This window comes from Liolophura sinensis, chromosome 1, assembly GCF_032854445.1.
Source record: "Liolophura sinensis isolate JHLJ2023 chromosome 1, CUHK_Ljap_v2, whole genome shotgun sequence".
Lineage (NCBI taxonomy): Eukaryota > Metazoa > Mollusca > Polyplacophora > Chitonida > Chitonidae > Liolophura > Liolophura sinensis.
The window spans coordinates 40,952,301-40,968,618 of NC_088295.1; the positions used below are offsets into that span (position 1 = coordinate 40,952,301).

General features: G+C 37.6%; 1 protein-coding gene across 1 annotated transcript; it reads right to left on the reverse strand.

The window, feature by feature from the left end:
- Positions 1-1,533: 1,533 nt before the first annotated feature.
- LOC135475206 (nuclear protein localization protein 4 homolog) lies at positions 1,534-16,303 on the reverse strand. The gene is made up of 15 exons (XM_064755017.1): positions 16,223-16,303; positions 15,413-15,496; positions 15,013-15,128; positions 14,477-14,677; positions 14,034-14,082; positions 12,995-13,089; positions 11,477-11,600; positions 10,992-11,171; positions 10,042-10,203; positions 8,017-8,143; positions 7,072-7,232; positions 6,418-6,591; positions 5,823-5,939; positions 3,667-3,778; positions 1,534-2,445 (listed from the first exon to the last, which is right to left on the reverse strand). The coding sequence occupies exons 1-15, from the start codon at positions 16,235-16,237 to the stop codon at positions 2,285-2,287; spliced, it is 1,878 nt and encodes a 625-aa protein (XP_064611087.1). The 5' UTR covers positions 16,238-16,303; the 3' UTR covers positions 1,534-2,284.
- Positions 16,304-16,318: the final 15 nt, after the last annotated feature.

The window sequence follows — 16,318 nt, forward strand, 5'->3', positions numbered from 1 at the left end:
CATTTTTATATTTTCATTTGTTTAATTTTTAGCCACACATTTACTTCAAAATTTTTATTATCAGACATGATTTGTTGATAATATAACATCCTATTGAAGTAAGTAGGGTTATTTTCCAGTTCATGCTACTTTTTGTATTTATTTATTTGATTGGTGTTTTATGCTGTACTAGCCAGCATTATGGTGGGAGGAAACCGGGCAGAGCCCGGGGGAAACCCACGACCATCCACAGGTTGCTGACAGACCTTCCCACGTACGGCCGGAGAGGAAGCCAGCATGAGCTGGACTTAAACTCACAGCGACCACATTGGTGAGAGACTCCTGGGTCATTACGCTGTGCTAGTGCGTTAACCAACTGCTACTTTTTGAAAACTTTGATTTTTTTTTTTTTTTTGAATGGTGTTTTACGCCGTACTCAAGAATATTTCACTTATACGACGGCGGCCAGCATTATGGTGGGCGGAAACCGGGCAGAGCCCGGGGGAAACCCACGACCATCCGCAGGTTGCTGGCAGACCTTCCCACATACGGCCGGAGAGAAAGCCAGCATGAGCTGGACTTGAACTCACAGCGACCGCATTGGTGAGAGACTCCTGGGTCAATACGAGAAAAACTTTGATTTTGTATAAATGTGGATGAATAGGAATACAGTTAGCCTGTTCCTGCCATGTCATGATAATTGTTAAAACTTATCAATACTATGCAGGCATATTGCATGAGGTACATGCGAGTCTGGTTAGGGTGCATTTAAAAAATTACCAGTCAATTTCCATACAGTTGACTGATTAAATCAAGACTAAAACTTCTCCCTATAAACCTTTGTTTGACTGACCATACTGAAGAACTTTTCACATCACGACACTCAGATAAGTCTGTATTTATTTATTCATTTGATTGGTGTTTTACGCCATACTCAAAAATATTTCATTGCGGCCAGCATTATGGTGGGAGGAAACCGAGTAGAGCCTGGGGAAACCAGAGCAGAGCCTAGGTTATGTCTGCAAGATACCTGGATGCTTGGGGTGCCCACTGACGAACTTTCCCACATATGACACAAAATTCCATGCCGTATTGATAGAAGGCAAGGCGCCTTCAATGAACACCAGAATGTGCAAATGGCTCCACGTGTGCCACAGACTGCTTGTTACCATGAATCCATCAAAGTGAGAGCAGGGCAGTCTATTAATTCCTTGTAAAGACCTTCGTTTGAACACCTATGCTCATTGCTGGGAGGGGCTACATATCAATTTTGAGCACATCACCGGCAATGAAACGCAGGCATCCCATTCATTTTGGGATGGATGCTCTGCCTAGCAAGTTTGATGTCTTCAAACTCAATATTTTCTTATAACAAGGAAAATACAGGGCCTTTCATTTTCTAGAAATTTGAACGAGTCAACAGATTTTCGTACATAAACTGTATGCAAATAGCACCAGACACTAAAGATCTAGGCAGAAAAGAATACCAATTTGCTTTTGTGACTCTAAAACTTTCAGATCACTTTTACAAACAAGTCTTCAAAAACACTGGGAATGAATGATGTTTATTTCTTTCTTTTTTTCCCCCCCTAATGTTTAGAGGTTTTCATTTGATGCAAGGTAGATCTGATCTAGATGAATATAGCACTGTTAAGAATGCTTATCCTCAGGTAAAAATATGTTCTCCTGAAGAGAGATAAACGAGATGAGAGCACTTACATTTAACATTATATATCACACATAAAGGGAACAAGGACCTTTAACTATGCAATGGAACATTTAACACTCTAGGACATCCTTCATACACTAACATGCAGAATAATATTCTGGCATTTGTCAACTTTGACACACATAGCCACTTTACCATCAAAACACTCTTAAATATGCCCTAAAATTCATTATTTTAGAACGGCGATCAACTGAACTCAATTTTCAGACTGAAACATTCATAAATGTCATCGGAAACATCTTCGTAAACATGAGCTTCTTTGGCACCTGAATTTCATTTTTCTTCTCTTGTTTTTCGTTAAATTAATCACAGCCGTTTAACGTTAGTTAAGTGAAATTAAGACATCCATGTGTTCTACTAAGCTTGGAGTTTGTGAATTCTAAAATAAATACATGAACCTGAAATGTTGTGAAGTTAATACACAATACAACATGTCAACTGTTTACTCGGTGTACAGAAAATATTCCATGACATTAATTCTTGCAGAATATTCAAACCTTCCTCGGGTGATAACTGTAAAAAACTGTGTTGATGTTGGAAAAGAGGCACTGGAGAGCGGTATGAAAGGGGGGTAATTCAGCGTGGCAAAGAGCAAATTTCACAGGTAGTTTTGTCAGAAGAGTTTATGTAGGTGCAGTGAGCACAGGTCCAACTAGCTTCTACTCCACCTATAGAAGCCTGCTGGGACCCCCCTGATCCGGCATAGGACGTCTGGCGAGAGGTGGGAGGTGATGGTACTGAAAATAGTAAACATATGGATAATACTAAGATTAACATTTCCAAGGCACCACTTCATCTCACAAGCTGTTTTACTCACACCACAATAAAACCAAAAACAGTAAACGTGTCTTAACCTGTAAAACTCTAGGAAACCAAATGGTGGATACTTAAATTCATTACAATGTTATTCAAATATGCCAAATCAAAGATTTTTGATTAAATCTGGTTTCTGCTGATGTGATGTAAGTCAAACAATATACATGTGCAACTACATTCAAAAACTGTCAGCCAAGTGTAAAACTTGCTAGTAATGGAGACATGACCAAAAAGCGTGTTCTAACACAGTTCTATCAGACTCAAACTGTTCATCATCATCCACATAAAACTGGCAAATCATGGTTTCTGGAGTGTTGTCCCAACATGTAGTCATCATCAATGTACAATGGATGTATATGTTGTCACTTTCAGTGGACTGTCACTGCATTTTCATAGCGGTTAACCCGCTCACACAACACAGTGTATATGTAGGATTCTATCAGGATGGGCAGACAAACATCAGGATGCTATCAACATGTGTATAGGGTGTGAAGTTAGAATCTGTACATACTGTACTTCTACCATATAATCTTGTCTTAAGATGGCGATTCTTGCTATTGAGACCTTGCTCAACAGTTTACATCTGACGTCAATTTTATAGGTTTTATGTCAAATAAATCCGTAAGTAATGTTAATTAGTCTTTGTCTAACACACCACCTTTCCACCACAAAATTTGTCTTAAGTTGCAGATTCATAATTAGTATGATTTTCCTCACTATGTAGCATTGTAGCATATGTCAGGTAGGTCAAATAAAACTTAAGTGGGGGGTAGTTAGAAAGAGCCCCACTACTCCACCCACCACAAAACAAAGCTTTTATAACTTTCATGTCAAATAAATCTCAGTCACCTCTTGGACCAACAGACATTGCCTGTCTTAATACTTTCTTCAATTTCATTCATGGGTATCTTTAGAGATGTACATGAAGGCCTACTAGCCGGGAGATCTGCACACTTCACTATTAGTGACTTGACCCCATGTGGCAAGGATTAGCAACCAGAGCTGCTAAGTGCCTGGCAGGGTAATGGAATGGGCAGGAGGCTAATCACTCTCTTCTATCATCTTGCTGCCAACTCAGATTGTGCAAAACGACAGAAACCCACACGCGAAACATTAGGTCATTTACCATAATAACACCTTACCATGAGCAGCCATCATTTCTTCAACAGTCGCCCAATTCTCTGTTTTCTTGAACTTGCGAGCCAACTCTTCATCTCTAGTTTTCACAGCTTCCAAAAGCATGGGGATCTTGTCCTGTTTATGATACAATAAAACACCCAAATGAGCAGACTTTTTTCCTTCCAATGTGAATGGATGTACATAAATAAAAATGAATCTGGTTAGCCCAAAAGAATCTACAAGGTATTCCAAAAATATCTGTTTATTTAGGATTTGGTGTCTCCCTGCATTTCAAGGCAAGCTGATGAGCAAGTTATGCCAGTATAAAAGCCCTGGTCTAGTCCTTAAAACACAAGACAGGCCAAAACTTATTTCAAACAAAAGCAGAATACTCAAGGTTTCTAAAATGTATCATACTTTATTATTTGGATGAGATTTCACTGTATACAGAAATGGCTGGTGGGAGTTGTGACAAGCCACGTTGAGAATTTTATCCACTCAAACACATTACTGTCAGATTGCTCAGCCTAAGCTGAAACATAGCCTTTGCCCATTCACTCCATGAAGTGACTTATGACAACACAGAACTACTGCATAACAGTCATCATTTTGAGCTTGTTTTCAACGGTTTAGTTACGGGTATAGCCATTTCACAAAGTGCTGCAGGGCAGGTCTGTATCATTTATGGAACATCACAGATGTAAAATCAGTTCATTTACAAGCTGTGTAATATTAAAAGACGGTATCACAAATTATGTCTGAGAGAAGCATGAAGTCTTCGCTCAAACCCCCAAATCTCCCCAAATACATTTTTTGTCATTCATTTTAGCTTTCAGTCTGCAGTTTCTGAATAACAAATACCAGAGTCAACGCAAAATTCATTAGGGATGCCAAAGAGTTTATGGGAATGAGAAGATGACATCTCACTGGACAATGCTTAAAATTTTTTAAATCCAAATATATAAATGATATAATTTTTCTCTGAATTTAGTACAACTGAAAAACTTAAATTTTGCTCCTTTGTCTTTCTTGCATACAATGGATGTTTTTTCTGTTTTCTTTTATAAAATGCAGTAAAATTGTTGAGATGCCATGTTCATGACGAGGTGCTTTCTTCGACGTCTGCAATAGGTCAGCACTGCATTCATTTTAGAAGACACTGCTTCAAAACTGAAGCATAAAATCCAGCGACAGGCTTAAAGAGTTCCTTCTAAATGATATAGCAGGCCTATTGTATCAACAGTTCAAGCAGTGGAAGAAACATTCTTCCAGTATACTCAGTTTGCGAGAAAACAATATGTATCATCTGGGCCTTCAGCGCCGAAGTCCACAACTGCCATAGGCTACTGCTTCGACTATTGTATGGAAAATACCTTCGATGTTACAGAGCTAGAGTAAACATTACGTTACCTTGCTCTCGATAATGGAGATGTGCTCAAATGCCGATTTAAGATATTTTGAATGGTAGTCTATCAGTGGACATAAACATTAGTCGGGTGCTCTCTTTGACTTTAAAGTACGTACAAAATGTTGAACAACTGCTGACCTCACAAATCTGTTCAGTATATGAACTGTACTTTAATATGTATGGGGGCCTCTGTGGCTCAGTTAGCGCACTAGCACAGCATAATGACCCAGGAGCCTGTCACCAATGCTGTCGCTGTGAGTTCAAGTCCAGCTCATGCTGGCTTCCTCTCAGGCCGTATGTGGGAAAGTCTGTCAGCAACCTGCGGATGGTCGTTGGTTTCCCCCGGGCTCTGCCCAGTTTCCTCCCACCATAATGCTGACCACTGTCGTATAAGTAAAATATTCTCGAGTACATTGTAAAACACCATTCAAATAAATAAATAAATTAATTAATTACATGTACGAGTAACTATAAAGTGATTTAATACAAAAGCAATGCCACAAACTAGAAACACCTACCACTGTGCCAATGTTGCAAAAGGAGTCTAATAGTAAACTTCTCTATACATCCTGTATAAATTACAAGCTGAACATTATAAATGTATGTCATTTTGTATTTGAGTTAATGGTCTTCTGTACAGAAAAAACATACAAGACCATGAGACCACAAGTCTACTTTTAAAGTCAGACTGCACCACTTGAGATAATGTCGTGGAGTCCTCATTACTAAAAATTGTTAATATATTAAAGAAAGCATAGTTGAAGAACTGACCTTAAGCGGTAACATGTCTGATGTACTGAGGAAAACCAGTAGGTGAAAATCTGTCATGGCTTCCAGAAAACGATCAGGTGCAAACTGTTGCATGTAGTGGATTAAAGCACCAAAATCCTTAAAAAGGAATTAACCAATAAATAAACACATGAACAATTTACGAACAAGTGTGTGTTTTGCAGTAATAATAACTAATAAAGTTCACATGAAAGTATACATAAATTACTTAAGAATAAATTACAGCTTAATCTGATCTCTGCTGTACTGCATCCATATTGTGGAAAATTCACTTTAGATTTAAAACACATACATACATTATGTGATGCAAGCGCATTCTTGTCTGAACACCAGGGTGTTTATTTTATTGGGGAAATTATTTTACCTGAACAAAAACAAAATTTAGATGGAAAGGAACCCTTGCTCGTATGGCCATAGACAGCCCTTTATATTAAGAGGAACAAATCTTTCTTTTCTTCAGCAAATAAGTCCAATGCAGTTTTACAATGGTTTTCACCACTGAAATTGGTGCCAAGACTACTTAATAATTACTATTACTAAAGATTTACAACACTGATATTATGAAGGAATACTGTGCCTGTATTTCCCCGACTTCTGTCCTGTTTTCCACAGGGAATGGTTTTATAGAATCACAGACAGGAAAAGTGAACTGAGGCTCTACGGGAAATGCAGCAGGAAAGTCTACCAGCAGGTACTCTACAGGCAATGGCCTGCCCAACTGGGTCACCTCATTACCATAACTATCTTTCTCCTGGGGAAAAAAGATTAATTACAATTTTAGAAATTTTACCTTTATCTTCATAGCATCTCCAGTGTGCAACTTTCTGATTATTTAGCAGTGAAAAATATTTATCAAAATTTACACACATGCACAATGTCACTTCATGTTTTGCATACCTTGGTCTTGGCCCAACTACTGCAACCAATATTATGAAGTGTAAATATTTATGACAGATTTCTTACTGGTACATCTGCTGGTGTCAGTAAGCAGAAATGTTGGCATTACCATTTTTTGCATTTTGGCTTTTTGCATTAACCTGTTATATATATGTATCAGTAAGCTCTCATTGTGCTCTCCTTAAAACTGAGTGGTTAAACCACACATCTCGTGTACTAATATGGTAAGTCAAGTGAAACTGAAGAATTAATCCCCATCCAGTTCACAGCTCTTTTTGCTAATAATCATTTGATTTATTTTAGATTTTATAACCAAACAATTTAAAGCTGTTACCTTATAGAATACATCTGGCACATACTGATCGTTGCTGGACTCCTTGATATAGCCGAGCTCTGGTACATCTTTGGTGGGGATCAGGCAGTCATCCCGAACTAATGCCATACACTGATTTGACACCTGGTAACCCTCAAAGTGAATTTGGTTTGTGTTGTCACCTACAATGGGACAGATGAACAACACATGTTTTGTTGTCAATTGGTATAATTATCAACTATCACTAATATTCAAACTTCATGGGTAACTAGTGGAAGCCAATGTTTCCACCATGGGTCACAAATATCTTTTTCAGTAAAATTTGACCATCTAATTTTCAGCTGGGCTTTACTTTGCTGTTGGCCATTAAAATCTAAAAGGCAGAGAAATAAGACAAGGCAATGTGCAGTACCATGGAAGAAATAAAACCTTAGAGAATGGTTTATTTATTTATTTATTTGATTGGTGTTTTACGCCGTACTCAAGAATATTTCACTTATACGACGGCAGTCTGCATTATGGTGGGTGGAAACTGGGCAGAGCCTGGGGGGAAACCTACGACCATCCGCAGGTTGCTGACAGACTTTCCCACTTACCTCCGGAGAGGAAGCCAGCATGAGCTGGACATGAACTCACAGCGACAGCATTAGTGAGAGACTCCTGGGTCATTACGCTGCGCTAGCGTGCTAACCAACTGAGCTTAGAGAATGGTACCACAAAAAAATAACACCTTAATGAATTCTACCACCGACGAAATAACACCTTACAGAAAAAAGTTACATCTTTGAGTAAATAAGTAAATAATTTATACCTTGTTCATAAACCGCACCATTTAGCTTCAGAACACGTCAACCAAATGCTCTCAAAATCCCATATACAAACGCATGCAGAATAAGCTACATATTTCCCATCACAACACTGCCTCCTTAATTTAAATTTGTTAAAAAAGTTACAAAGCATGATTACCTGTTACCACAACTGTAACAAACTTTGAGCCAAAATGACCTTCTGATGATAATTTACAAGGGTTTGGAAATCTGTTCTGGAATTCCCCTGCCATGATACACTCCTCAGCACTCAGAAAGTGGGTGTCCTGTTCAAGTAAGATATTGTCAAAAGGTTTTAAATGGAATGGTATCATTATATTTCAGTCAATTAAATGTTCAAGAGAAAGAATATTTAAAGCCAGAGATAATCCAGAACAATTTCAAATAACAGCTAAACTAGCAAGTACCTTGCTAACACTATTGGAAGAAACCTCAACTTCATTACTGGTTTGCAACTTTGTGAGAACCCTGAGGCAGTTCATATCAACTGTTCTTTAATTATGACCCAATGCACAGATTTTAGCATCCATTTGCAAATCAAATGTGAAGTATCACTTATAAACAGTGAATTATATTAAGTAACACTTCTACAGTGTTAAATTTAAGTATTTTTTTGTATGCAGTGTAAAATTTCTATAAAAGTTGAACACAAAAACACAATATAATTTGTGATCAATGATTTACCAAAAAAGGTAACCAATGTAGCTTGGACAATGATGAACTGATGAATGCAAATCAACTGGTTGCACATCATTTATACGGTAAATGACCTAAAGTGAGTGCTTGGGGTTTAACGTCGTGCTCAACAATTTTTCAACCATATGACGACTGACCTAAAGTTTCGCTCTGGGACTTGGAAAGTGTATCCCAGGATTCACTGTGATGGTTGTGGTAGTCACTGACTGAGCGCTGCAGCAGAGCATCAGGGGTGGTCAGGGGATTATAAACTCACAGTTTAAGAATGTAACAAATAAGTTGAACTGAGCAGTTAGTCTACGCTCCTACCACCAACAGTTCATGTTTTCCTCAGTTTCAATCATAATAACTTTAGTACATGCACTTCGCAACAAATTGATTGTTTCATTATAGTTACTTTGTGATATATGAGAATTTGGGAAAAAACTCTGTGGAGATTCAGCGTGACTACCTAGTATGCATGTAGAGTGTCATGTTAAATGTCCATTTTTAAACTGCAAGGTTCTCCTTATAAGAATAGCAGAATTTAGCAAATTTAAACGTGTCTACCCATCAATCACATTATATTTGCTAGCGAAAGGCTGAATAATAATCTGTCGCAGACGACACATAAATGACGACTGGGCAAAACTGTATACAAGAAATCATAATCATTTTGTTGATAAAACCAGTGATGTCATCGTGCGAACTCCAAATGTGATAACTCAAACAAATCCTGTCTCCTGATATGCCCAACTCGCACACAGTGCTACTGAAAAGGGGTAAAGTAAATGGTGGTGGTTTTCGGAAGCCTTGCGTATGTTTTCTACGTTTAATGGAGGTTCCCAATATAAAAACGCGGGAAAAGAAACTGTCCTGCAACAGGAGGACAGATCCGACCATTAAAAAAATGTGAGTGTAGACTGACATATTAAATTGGAATTACATGGACACGGGAAGCTGATCACAGGTATTTCTCAGTGAAATTCGTAGCTAAAATACATTTGTACACATATTCATTGCATGTTGAGGGCTTTCAGCAGACAATGGTTCACCAAATAACAGTGTGAGGCGACTTCCAGGTAGGCTTAACCTGAATAATCGGTTTGTCTGCAGTGTACACTGAGCATGTACATTCCTTGTTTTGTGTTGTCATGCTTTCAAAGAGTACTTGGAGTTGAAAGATTTGTAATAGCCATCTCCTGTCTAAATACTTTCTCTGATTCCAATTATGGGTATATTTAGACATGTACATGTAAGTCTACAAGTTAGGAACCGGCACACCTCACTGTCAGTGACTTGACCCCATGTGGTGAGGATTAGCAACCAGAGATGTCGAATGCCATGCTGGGCAATGGGAAATGGGCGGGGGGATTAATCACTCTCTTCTGTCATCTTGCCACCAACTCAGATTGTGCGAAAGTAAACGACACTAACCCACATGCGAAACTTTAGGTCATTTGCTGTACACATAAGGATTGAAACTAACCACATTGCCACGTATGTTTTTCACAGTGCCCATCTGAAGGTTTTCAGCCACCAAGTCTGTGAAGATCCAGCCCACTGGACTGATGCCCAGTTTCTCTGCCACCTGTTTGATCACTTCTGCTAGAGGTTCATCTAACAGCTGTATTCTGTTGTTTGTACACACCTGATGATAACATGGAAAAACAAATGTTGCTTGTGAATGCACTGCTAATGTGGTTTTTAAGGCACTCTCAGGCTTGCAACATAAACAATTCTTCATACTACTGTATGTGCTGATAAAAAAAAATGTATTTTCCTAAATCCTTAACAAATTTGACTACCAAACTATAATTTCAAATGCAACTGGTAAACATTATTCATAAGATACTGAAGACTAAAATGTGTTGTTAAAGCACCTAAGAAATTCCAGAAATCGTTCAATAACCTGTCCAGATCAAACAACATTCTTTTAATATGCCACAACATGCACTATGTATGTAGTCAAATTTATTCATGGTTTAGACTAATTCAAAAAGATTTAAAAGGAAAGAACACATTTATACAACCTATACTATGAGCTATTAAGTATAGCTCATTCATTTACGGTATAGGTTGTATAAATGTGTTCTTTTCGTTTAAGACAATTGACAGGCAATAAGTTTCAAGGAGAAGTTAGAAGCTTTATATTTCAGTGGTTTGATATAGCAGAAATATAATGGTAAATATTCTGAACTGTTTCCCGGTTCTGCACAAAATACGTGTACAGGCACAAATAATCTTACTGGTTCAACAAGGTATAATTTATTCAAACAATACATGAATTCCTTTCCAAAATTGTTTTATACATGTGTTTGAATTACAATGAATCTCTATTGTTATATTTAATAGACACATGCAATTTAAAACTTGAAGAAAAAAACAAACATAGGCCTAATCTATCATACTGATGAGACAAGATACTCCTATTCTTACTTGTGGCGGCTCATATATGGCAGCGACGGTAGCTTTAATACCGAGGGGTACGTCTTTATGAGGCTCATAACGACCATACAGAATTCCCAGTCTCTGATTGCCAGTCCTCCGCCAGTAATTCAAAAACCTGTCTGCTATGGCTGGGTTCTCAAACATCACATTGTCCACATGTCGGTATGTCTGCAAACAACCAGTAACAAGAAATGATAATCACATACAGCAGATATTAACAGTACGCAAGTATTCCACACTGGCGGTGTCTTATTATTTGTAAAGCTGCATTCAACAACATATGGTGCACATCACTGTTGAAAGACTTCCTCTAAGCCACAGGCTGGCCTGTTTGCATGTAGATAACTTAAAATAGTTTCTACTGTTTTGTGACCCTAACTGGGTGTTTATTACTTCTTCTAATAGATAGGTCTAAAAAAGAAAGTAATTCCATGGCATCCTTGACCAACATTAGGCCATGAGCCATTACTTGCCTGCCTGTTCAATGTAACAGCATTGGGCTGACATTTGGTGCAGATTCCCCCAGGCCATGGCGGATGCTCCTTGCAACCTGGCTTGATTCTACAACTGATATTTTCTAGAGAGGCAAACTTTCCCCTGGCAAAAAAAAAAACACAATAACATGTGGACAATAAAACAAAGCTGGGTCCAAAAGTCATAACAACAAACCTTAAAACATCTTAATCAGATCAAGAGAACTTTCAGAATCAAGTAAAATGCACAGTTGTGTCCTGAAAGCAAAATGTAAGTCAAGTACAGTCTATACAGACAAGGGCCAACAGTATTCCAAAAACTGTTTATGTTTTACATTAAGACTTGCAAATTTTAAGCTTGATAAATAATTTGGGATATACAAGACTCTACAATAGGAAACAACATGTAGTTTGTCTGATATCAGGGCTAAAAAAAGGCAGCCTGCGAATGGTGAAAAGCACGCTGAAAATTTGAGATAGCAGGACAACTTAAAACAGGCCTGCCAAAAAAAAAATCAACAAATAAAATCGAAGGCCAAGAGTGAGATGTCAATGTATGGACAACTATAACTTCTGCTTTCTAATTTTTGGCCACATGATAAAGACACAACAACTTCATTTTTCACCAAAAACGCAGGAAATACCATTCGCACTGGTTGCAAACCACAGAGAGCTCTTACAAGAGATAACTCTGTACTGAAAGTAAATTAACAACAAAAATGATCTCCCTTCTCCTGTGCTCACAAATGCGCTCCTATCGTGGCCATGCACTTCTGTTTTAAGTCAACTAGAAGCGAATCAACTTCTTGTGTCGATTGAAGATAACATGATCCTTTGAATAACTCATACACATTTAAATCCATTAAATAAATCAGACAAGTTATATGCAGAAAATCTGACTTTTCTCGCTTCAAAATCCAGATTGTATCTCAGGCCACAGGCAGAAAACATGGATAACGAGAGTATGAGACAGCTGCGGAGATGATAAACGAAACCTGCAAGCCTTGACTGAAACCTTTGGAGTTGACTTTTCATGTTCAAATGACAGGGCAAGTCGTTCTGCCTATTTTTAATCCAAGATGACTGATGAAAGCATCACTAAACTTGTCATTTAAGGCTGCCTGGTCCTGTTAGATTGATTTCCATATCTTTTGGCACGAGGTTTTGAGATTTTAGTAGACCACACTCGCCATGACTGCAAAATATTATTTTTAGAAGTGAGAAGGCCCTATTCTCTTCTGCTTTATAGTGAAATTAAAAGCCCACTTCGTTCAGCAAAGTGCTTTCCGCAACGAGCTGACTAGATTTTGGAATTCAATGATTAAACGTTGAGGCAAGCAGATATCAGAAATGGTTGAAATAGACCTCAATGTTTAATTTAACTGAACTAGTAAATTGGCCATGTTTGAAAACTGCAGGTCTTCTGCTATTTGGCCTGCTAAAAATTTATGACTGGAAAACGGTTGCAGGCCACAGGAGATTTTCTAATTCGAGCGCTGGAAATACAGCTATACACACCTGTCCACCCCTCCTGTGATCTTTCTTATGTATGAATGAAATGACAGAAACTTGATGGGAGGATCACAACTCTTGAGAAACTGTTCATCATAAGGCTGAAAAAAACAAAACAAAACAAAAAACAAACTTTCATGGACATAATGTTATGTGTGCACTTAATGTATTGATAAGAGAGTATTAATAAAATACATGGACTTCTTCAGGTGACACGTGGTGTAAAATTAATGGGAAGAACACATCTATACAACCTATACCATACATGAAAGAGCTACAGTTTAGGTTAAGCCAAGTATCTCAATATTCTGCCAGCAGTGCTTGTTATTTGCGTATTTAATAATTAAACATCAAAGGTTTAGAACACTCCTTCAGGCGGCCATTATAACAGATTACATACATGTACATCATCGTGCTTAGCTTTGCCCAGGAGCTCTTCAGGGCATGGCATTCCAGACACATTTTGGCAGCCTACAGCCAGGCATGTAGGCATGCACCTCTCTAGTACATCCCAAACTCTTCCGTTTTAGAGTTGGCTTTCACAAGCCTATAAATCCACGATTATCATGATATACTGAGACGATTTCGCTAAGACTAGAAATGCACGTTAATAATACGGTAGGAGTAAAACCTTCAGCAGAGTGAGGTAACAATGAATATTCAAGAGGAAGAAAGGAGGATTTTCACTGGACAAGTCTAGAGCATGGCGGGACTTTCAATGTGCCTTGGATTTTGTAGAAAATACAAATGATGTTTAAAACTGTTTTTCTCCCTTGCAAAAAAATGTAAAAATCTGAAAAATTAGATTTCTACATACATGTAGTTTGCATAGCTCTTTCATTTAAGGTATAGGTTAAATAAATGTCTTCTTTTCTCTTACTTATACAACTTATTCCACAATATTCAAAGGTTTTCAATATTTCATATGAGATGCATCTAAAATGTGATAATAAAACACTACTCGTTTCTACAGTATTTACAAACAACTGTTATGCACATTTCAGCTGGAAGATTTTTTATTTATCAAAGATTGAAATATCCATACCTCAAGTGGAACACAATGTAAACACTTCCCTGAAGGCCCATGTCGACATCTGAAAAATAACCCATACCATACTTCTTGAAAACATTCAATAAGTAATGTATAAATGGCAAGGAAAACTTGAAACGCTGTCAGTAGTGGAAACACTTGGTCTTGATATTGCGTATTATTTCTCTTCTCTTGAAAAACATGAAAGAATCAATTGATTAAAGCCACTTTGGCAGTATTGTAGCCACATCATGGATAGCAAAAGATCTATACATTATCGATCCTTATACATTCACAAAGGTTTACACGTGTATATTATATAAATTGCATATACATTAAACGCAAGTAAAACAGACAAATAAATTACATGTATTACATCTCATGTACTACATGCACAAAGTTTTCTGAAGCCCTCTGCAGTATTATGGAAACATACACTTGCTACAATTCCAACTTACAGTTGCTCATTTCTGCTTCGGTGAATTCTCCCATCTTGTTTTTCTAAAAACTTGTCCACCTCATCGAGCGCCACATCATTTGAGAACCTGCGAGTTACAGCTGGTTTGGCATCTACCTCCATACCTGCTCCATCAGCCACCTCATCTCCCTTTGATTTGACAGCTGATGTCCCTGTCACCAGGAACAACATGTCTCCATGTCTGACAATATAGCAAAACACTTCTACCTGTACCCCAGTAAAGTCTAAAAATGTCAGTGATAAATCATATTTTTGAGTAAGTGTTTTTGCAACAGTGTGCAGCCTCACTTATTTTTTCTCAACGGCACAATTTAAAATGACTCCTGTGAAGAACACAATAAAAACTTTTTTAAACTGAATATTTATGTGTTCAAATATTTCCTGATTCATGTAAAGCACTTTACATCCAGCACACTTACACATAAATACAAGTATCCTTATCAAATGCCACAAAAATAATCACCAAGGCTGGTTTTCAGTGGCTATTTGTCGGCGCCCATGTGCAAAGAGACTTACTTAATTCCTTGTGAATCTATTGATCGGCTTCTGGAGTGACGCACAACACCTGTCTTCTTCAGTCTGTCCTTACACACACTCCATCCTATATCTCCTAAACCAAATTCTTTTTGTACCTGTGGATGAACAGACAAACCAAGAAAATACAGACAATATTAAAGGGCATTGTTTGTCAAATGATACTATGTGAATTTTTCAATATGCAAAGCTCAGTTCAAAAAGGTTTAATATACAAAATCAGTGAATGGTATTAACTTATAAAATTAACAGATACCTGCAGCCCAGTAATGTATCTTACAAGCCTACTTCTGATTAACCATTATGCATCAAGGTCTTTTGTTATATGCTGTCAAAAACCATTTAGACTTTCAATTTCAGTTCTAAGTACAGATATACATACTTTATCAAGAAAAGATGCCACTGATTCTGAGGCCTTCACTTCCACTCTTTTAGTGCCATGATCGGCAGACTGAACACGAATAACCTGTCAATGACAATCATAGCTAATGAAACAAACATCACCAAAAAAGTGGCAAGTTTATACATAATAATGACAATGTAATGCTTCAACTCCTTGAGGAATGAAAGTTTTAAAAGGTATAGAATATATTAAAAATGCATTTGCACGTAAATCACTCTCTTTTTCAATCAGCAGCAGCTCAAAACATGACCTTCAGTGAAAAAAAAACCCAAAAAAACACTGCACTGACAGGGACGCGCTTTGGAAAAATACGGCCAATTCACTGTGTTTAAATTAATAAGACTAAACGTGACAGTTGAGGACCGTTTAAATTGGTTACATGGCTACAATAATCCAAAACATGAGGAGAAATATATAACACTATCAGTGTTCTGTAAGCCACCTGGGCTTCTTCTAATTCAGTTGTATATGCGTATCTTTGTTTGACACCTTGTTGCTCATGAAAAAAATAAAGTGAAACAAAGCAATTTATCCATGTCGTATACATTTGGTTCACGTTAATATTTTCGTCTCTTTCAATAATAACTACCTTCATAACCTAAGTACATTTCAACATCATGAACATGACACTGTTGTTGTTGTTGTTGTGATTTAGCTGAAAATAAAGCTGAATCATGAACACATCATCTCAGTCGCCATGCTTAGGAATTCGTTAAAAACTAAGAGATGTACCCTGATTGCACAGTAAAGATGGGCTCGTTAACACAGCTACACCTGGTATATACGTACAATTAACTTGGACATCTTGCTTCGTAATTTACAGACGCTCTTTCGAATGACAGAAAAGTTCCATACAACTGGCAGCCATGTCGTCTGTTGTTGACA